Raw genomic sequence first — 7537 nt, forward strand, 5'->3', positions numbered from 1 at the left:
TGGGTCTTGTGACGTGTAGGTAGGTATGTATGGCATGACCAAATCAGAGAGATAGGTAGGAGCAAGCCCATGTAATGCTTTGTAGGTTAGCAGTAAAACCTTGAAATCAGCCCTTGCCTTGACAGGAAGCCAGTGTAGGGAGGCTAGCACTGGAGTAATATGATCACATTTTTTGGTTCTATTCAGGATTCTAGCAGCCGTATTTAGCACTAACTGAAGTTTATTTACTGCTTTATCCGGGTAGCCGGAAAGTAGAGCATTGCGGTAGTCTAACCTAGAAGTGACAAAAGCATGGATGAATTTTTCTGCATCATTTTTGGACCGAAAGTTTCTGATTTTTGCAATGTTACGTAGATGGAAAAAAGCTGTCCTTGAAATGGTCTTGATATGTTCTTCAAAAGACAGATCAGGGTCCAGAGTAACGCCGAGGTCCTTCACAGTTTTATTTGAGACGACTCTACAACCATTAAGATTAATTGTCAGATTCAACAGAAGATCTCTTTGTTTCTTGGGACCTAGAACAAGCATCTCTGTTTTGTCCGAGTTTAAAAGTAGAAAGTTTGCAGCCATCCACTTCCTTATGTCTGAAACACATGCTTCTAGCGAGGGCAATTTTGGGTGCTTCACCATGTTTCATTGAAATGTACAGCTGTGTGTCATCCGCATAGCAGTGAAAGTTAACATTATGTTTTCGAATGACATCCCTATGAGGTAAAATATATAGTGAAAACAATAGTGGTCCTAAAACGGAACCTTGAGGAACACCGAAATGTACAGTTGATTTGTCAGAGGACAAACCATTCACAGAGACAAACTGATATCTTTCCGACAGATAAGATCTAAACCAGGCCAGAACTTGTCCGTGTAGACCAATTTGGGTTTCCAATCTCTCCAAAAGAATGTGGTGATCGGTGGTAATCAAAGCAGCACTAAGGTCTAGGAGCACGAGGACAGATGCAGAGCCTCGGTCTGATGCCATTAAAAGGTCATTTTACCACCTTCACAAGTGCAGTCTCAGTGCTATGATGGGGTCTAAAACCAGACTGAAGCATGTCGTATACATTGTTTGTCTTCGGGAAGGCAGTGAGTTGCTGTGCAACAGCCTTTTCTAAAATTTTTGAGAAGAATGGAAGATTCGATTTAGGCCGATAGTTTTTTATATTTTCTGGGTCAAGGTTTGGCTTTTTCACGAGAGGCTTTATTACTGCCACTTTTAGTGAGTTTGGTACACATCCGGTGGATAGAGAGCCGTTTATTATGTTCAACATAGGAGGGCCAAGCACAGGAAGCAGCTCTTTTAGTAGTTTAGTTGGAATAGGGTCCAGTATGCAGCTTGAAGGTTTAGAGGCCATGATTATTTTCATCATTGTGTCAAGAGATATAGTACTAAAACACTTGAGCGTCTCTCTTGATCCTAGGTCCTGGCAGAGTTGTGCAGACTCAGGACAACTGAGCTTTGAAGGAATTCGCAGATTTAAAGAGGAGTCCGTAATTTGCTTTCTAATATTCATGATTTTTTCATCAAAGAAGTTCATGAATTTATCACTGCTGAAGTGAAAGCCATGCTCTCTTGGGGAATGCTGCTTTTTAGTTAGCTTTGCGACAGTATCAAAAAGGAATTTCGGATTGTTCTTATTTTCCTCAATTAAGTTAGAAAAATAGGATGATCGAGCAGCAGTAAGGGTTCTTCGGTACTGCACGGTACTGTCTTTCCAAGCTAGTCGGAAGACTTCCAGTTTGGTGTGGCGCCATTTCCATTCCAATTTTCTGGAAGCATGCTTCAGAGCTCGGGTATCTTCTGTGTACCAGGGAGCTAGTTTCTTATGAGAAATGTTTTTAGTTTTTAGGGGTGCAACTGCATCTTGGGTATTGCGCAAGGTTAAATTGAGTTCCTCAGTTAGGTGGTTAACTGATTTTTGTCCTCTGGCGTCCTTGGGTAGACAGAGGGAATCTGGAAGGACATCAAAAAATCTTAAATCTGTCAATTAATAGCACAACTTTTGATGTTCCTTGGTTGGGGTCTGAGCAGATTATTTGTTGCAATTGCAAACATAATAAAATGGTGGTCCGATAGTCCAGGATTATGAGGAAAAACATTAAGATCCACAACATTTATTCCATGGGACAAAACTAGGTCCAGAGTATGACTGTGACAGTGAGTGGGTCCAGAGACATGTTGGACAAAACCCACTGAGGCGATGATGGCTCCGAAAGCCTTTTGGAATGGGTCTGTGGACTTTTCCATGTGACTATTAAAGTCACCAAAGATTAGAATATTATCTGCTATGACTACAAGGTTCGATAGGAATTCAGGGAACTCAATGAGGAACGCTGTATATGGCCCAGGAGGCCTGTAAACAGTAGCTATAAAAAGTGATTGAGTATAGTATAGTTTTATCTATGTTTCACTATTTTATTTTTCTGAAAATCACTGAGTAGGATGGTCCTCCCCTTCCTCCTCTGAGGAACTTCCACTGACACACAGACACCAATCCAGAAGCATGACCTCAGCTTGCATTGCAACTAGCATAATCTCAAACAGCATTACACTAATGTGGTTTTTGGACACAACATTTCTGATATTGAGGAAGTAGTGGCGTTTTTCCCGACACTACATATTGTGTTGTCTAATCAGACATCTCAATGATAACACATCCAATCCAAACCCAGCATTTACTACAGTGTATGCTCGCTTTGCAGTACTCAGATCCTGCTTCTGTCTGTAATAACCCCTCTAAGGATATGAATGAGTTACAGCCTGAGTCTGTGGCTCATGCCAAGGATGTCAATGAGCTCAGGCTCACTGGAAATGACTGGGGAACTATGACTGTGCTGTGAAGCAAGGTGGTAGAACTGACATGTCACAGTGTGTAAGAGGAGATGGAAATGTATGGAAGCTTTTGGTGGTGTTAATCACCAAAACGGTAGTTATTGATTTACTGTACTCTGCTCCACTCCCTTCATTAAGCCATCCATTTCCTTGGTTAACTGACTGTCTCCTCTCCTCTCCTCTCCTCTCCTCTCCTCTCCTCTCCTCTCCTCTCCTCTCCTCTCCTCTCCTTTTTTCTCCTCTCCTCTCCTCTCCTCTCCTTTCCTCTCCTCTCCTCTCCTCTCCTCTCCTCTCCTCTCCTCTCCTCTCCTCTCCTCTCCTCTCCTCTCCTCTCCTCTCCTCACCTCTCCTCTCCACCTTTCATCTGCTCTCCTCTTCTCTCCTCTCCTCTCCTATGCTCTTCTCTCTCCAGCTGCTTCGAGGATGATGAGCCACCTTGTGTAGAGGAAATTGAGTACCGGAATGACAGCTTCCCCGAGCCCAACAGAAATGATCTGGACTCTGAGGTCAATGGCAACACATCCAGCGCTGAGGAGGAGGAAGATGATGAGGAAGAGCACCAGACAACCGGGAACAGTCGACGACGCTCAATGAAGTCCCGCCTCTATCCTCACTTGATAGGCCAAGAGACTCTGAACATCAAGAGGAGCCCATGCAATGGGATGAACATTTCAAATGGACAATATCTGAGCTAAGGTCTCACAAGGACATTCCCCCAAAGCACTTATTTCCTTTTTTTAATAATACATTTTATTATGGAAATTCTAATGTATATGGTTGCTAAGTTAGTGGCTATTTCCCTTAGGCTTTCAGAACAGTGGATATATAAACTATAGCAGTAGAATAGTGGACAATGGCTTTGTATGATTTGTATATGACTTTGTCTGAGATGCATGTGAAGGACAGTCCGGCATGACATGGGCTTGTTGAGGCCATATTCTCCACAGAGAGCCTACTGTAAATGGGTATATGGGTGAAGTAGGGTACTAGACAGTATTATATTATATGAGATTATATTTATATTATTTGTGTATAGTAAATGTATCAAATACATCAGAAATAGGGTGGGGCTGTCACAATGTTTACCTATTATTTACATGCAGTATGATCTAAGTTCCAAAATAACAGGCCACCATAAGCATTGTTATATTTTTAACATTCATAACCTGCAATGCATTTACATAGTGCTAACCAGCAAACTGTAGTTACTTTGGGGGAAAATATATTTATATTTTTTGAAATTATATAAATATGAAGTATTTGTATAACTAAACACATTTTGCTAGTTGACCGTTTTCATAATGTCTAAAGACGATAGTATTGAGTGGTAACTGTTCGTTATACATGTTCCATTCTCCTTCCTCTTAAATATGTTGGAGCCGAAGAGCACTACAATAAAATCAACTTTTATTGAATCAGTCGTTCCTTGTGTATTACTTGATATTGTACTGTACACGCCATCACAGCCAAGTAGTCGGGTCCTACGGTCCTACCGCTCAGTTCTGTTGGAAAAATCCAATGTAAGAAGAAAACCTTTGAGGAAACTGTGAAGTGTGTCACACAGCCACCAAAAGAAAAGGAACGGTGATCCATGGGGGGGTTCACGTTTCCACCGCCCTGCATCAGAGATTCCAATCCAGATCTGCTCAGCCGTCTCCCACAGACAGGAAGCCAACAGGAACACTGACCTCCACAGCGGCTCACTGGCCTTGCCACACACTGCATTATTCCAGGCAGACTGATAGATTTGTCTTATTTTGGCTGGCCTGGCTTCCTTGGCATTGTGAGGATCCTTTCACTGTGTCCCAAGGAGCAGAGGAATCAGAGGCTTCATCCCAAATGTCCCCCTATTCCCTATTTAGTGTGCTACTTTTGACAAGGGCCCTGATAAAAAGTAGTGCACTAAATAGCGAATAGGGTGCCATCTGGGACAAAGCCAGAGGCTGTCAGGCTCTCTCACAATGACATTGGGCTACTTGCAGTGTGGCCCTGTAGGCTCTTAGCTAATCCTATCACTACAGACTCAATGGGCAGACCTGCACACTGACATTGGGGCCCTGTAGGTTGATGGTTCATTGTTACTGTTGACCCCCCCAAGGCTGTAGCCATTATAGCTAGATTATATAGTATATTGCTATTCATCACATGTAGTACACTGATAGTTGCAGCTGTGCTTAACTGTTGACACATATTGCAGTCTTGAAAAGTCCACCCTTTTGTTAGAAAAAAAACATGAAAAGACAATTTCCTTGGCTCTGATCATCAACTCTCCTGCAACATATCAATTTTCTTGGCTCTGATCATCAACTCTCCTGCAGCATATCAATTTCCAGGTGAGAAGATGTGGTACTGTCCAGTAGGTTATAGGAAATGACTGATACAGGCTGATCCGGATGCCACCTTGGCATGATGAGTGTCAGTGCTTCGCCAGCGTTTCTTGGCTGAACCAGTCAGAACCTTCATTGCATCCTGGGTGTTAGTTTTATTGGATGACCTGAGGCATCTGACAGTACGTTAGCATAAGAGTGGATTAAACGTTGAATATGGCCATTTGGAGACGAGATAAACTGTGAAAAGATACTGATAAATACAATTATTCATCCGTCTACCATGAAGTGGTTTTCTGGTCGTTAGTCTCATAAAAACAGTCTCCAGTGGATCGGCCACAGAATATAACACTATAGGCAGCTATCTGCTTGATGTCGTCTTTTTTTATTGTTCTATTAATACGCTGTGTCAGAGTTTGATCAATTTGAATAGACGTAATGACTTAGCTATGACCTACACGCCTGCCTTTACTGCGACACGTAACGAATGCAGCGCAGTGCCCAGCACTGTCCTGTAATCTCATTCCCTTTGCAGATAGATGGTCTAATTAGATCCTGGTGAGCTACCTGATCACAGAGAGGTAAGCCAGCCTTCATTAGCATGCTGCGAGCAGAGCTAGGACTAGTTCCGCCTGCACACACGACTGCATTTCTTAATTAGTGTTTCATTCCAGCACTGCCTGACTCTTCATAGCTGATTCAGTCCACCATTACGTCCCAGGCACCGCCTGCCCTCCGTATAGGGAAGCCCTGTAGAGAGGCCTTCAAAGCTACAGTTGAAGTCGGAAATTTACATACACCTTAGCCAAATACATTTAAACTCAGTTTTCACAATTCCTGACATTTAATCCCAGTAAAAATTCCCTGTCTTAGGTCAGTTAGGATCACCCCTTTATTTTAAGAATGTGAAATGTCAGAATAATAGTAGAGATAATTATTTATTTCAGCTTTGATTTATTTATTCACATTCCCAGTGGGTCAGAAGTTTACATACACTCAATTAGTATTTGGTGGCATTGCCTTTAAATTGTTTAACTTGGGTCAAACGTTTCGGGTTGCCTTCCACAAGCTTCCCACAATAAGTTGGGTGAATTTTGGCCCGTTCCTCCTGACAGAGCTGGTGTAACTGAGTCAGGTTTGTAGTAGGCCTCCTAGCTCGCACACACTTTTTCAGTTCTGCCCACAAAATTTCTATAGGATTGAGGTCAGGGTTTTGTGATGGCCACTCCAATACTTTTACTTTGTCCTAAAGCCATTTTGTCACAAATTTGGAAGTATGATTGGGGCCATTGTCCATTTGGAAGACCCATTTGCGACCAAGCTTTAACTTCCTGACTGATGTCTTGAGATGTTGCTTCAATATATCCACATAATTTTCCGCCCTCATGATGCCATCTATTTTGTTAAGTAAACCAGTCCCTCCTGCAGCAAAGCACCACCACAACATGATGCTGCCACCCCCGTGCTTCACGGTTGGGATGATGTTCTTCAACTTGCAAGTAGTTTAAGTAGTTTAACATGAAGATTGGTACAGTTTTATTTTTTGCTTATTGGATTGAAATGAAATGATGCTAGATTACTTTAGAAAAAAAATTGGCGTTGACTGATCAGATCAAATAATGACATAAAGAGCCGTTGTGTTGAAATGCCGTGCGATGTTTATCAGTGAGAATCGTAGAATGGTGAACTTACTAAAAGACTGAGAGTTTGTCTGTGTGATATTAGATTGCTTCTTGTGTAAATATTTTCTGTCTGGAATTTAATGATTTGTTTAATGATGATGGTCATTACGGCAATTTTACGGCAAAAAGTACAATCCTTGTCCCCATGTGCAGTTGCAAACCGTAGTCTGGCTTTTTTATGGCGGTTTTGGAGCAGTGGCTTCTTTCTCGCTGAGTGGCCTTTCAGGTTATGTCATTATAGGACTCTTTTTAATGTGGATATAGATACTTTTGTACCTGTTTCCTCCATCATCGTCACAAGGTCCTTTGCTGTTGTTCTGGGATTGATTTGCACTTTTCGCACCAAAGGAAGTTCATCTCTAGGAGACAGAATGCGTCTCCTTCCTGAGCGGTATGACGGCTGTGTGGTCCCATGGTGTTTATACTTGCATACTACTGTTTATACAGATGAGCGTGGTACCTTCAGCGATTTGGAAATTGCTCCCAAGGATGAACCAGACTTGTGGAGGTCTACAATTTTTTTTTCTGAGGTCTCGGCTGATTTCATTTGATTTTCCCATGATGCTAAGCATAGAGGCACTGAGTTTGAAGATAGGCCTTGAAATACATCCACAGGTACACCTCCAATTGTAAATTAGCCTACCAGAAGCTTCTAAAGCCATGGCATAATTTTCTGGAATTTTCCAAGCTGTTTAAAG

The 7537-nt window shown here is 42.1% G+C and overlaps 1 protein-coding gene across 2 annotated transcripts in view; it reads left to right on the top strand.

Moving 5' to 3' along the window:
* The window catches only part of LOC110493825 (cytosolic carboxypeptidase 4), a 158582-nt gene extending 154337 nt beyond the window's left edge, over positions 1-4245 (top strand). For both annotated transcript variants that reach the window (XM_036953106.1, XM_036953095.1), the window contains exon 24: positions 3243-4245. In XM_036953106.1, the coding sequence (XP_036809001.1) occupies positions 3243-3525 (283 nt within the window). In that variant the 3' untranslated portion in view covers positions 3526-4245. The remainder of the gene's footprint in view (positions 1-3242) is intronic.
* Positions 4246-7537: the final 3292 nt, after the last annotated feature.

This window comes from Oncorhynchus mykiss, chromosome 2, assembly GCF_013265735.2.
Source record: "Oncorhynchus mykiss isolate Arlee chromosome 2, USDA_OmykA_1.1, whole genome shotgun sequence".
Taxonomy (NCBI): Eukaryota; Metazoa; Chordata; class Actinopteri; order Salmoniformes; family Salmonidae; genus Oncorhynchus; species Oncorhynchus mykiss.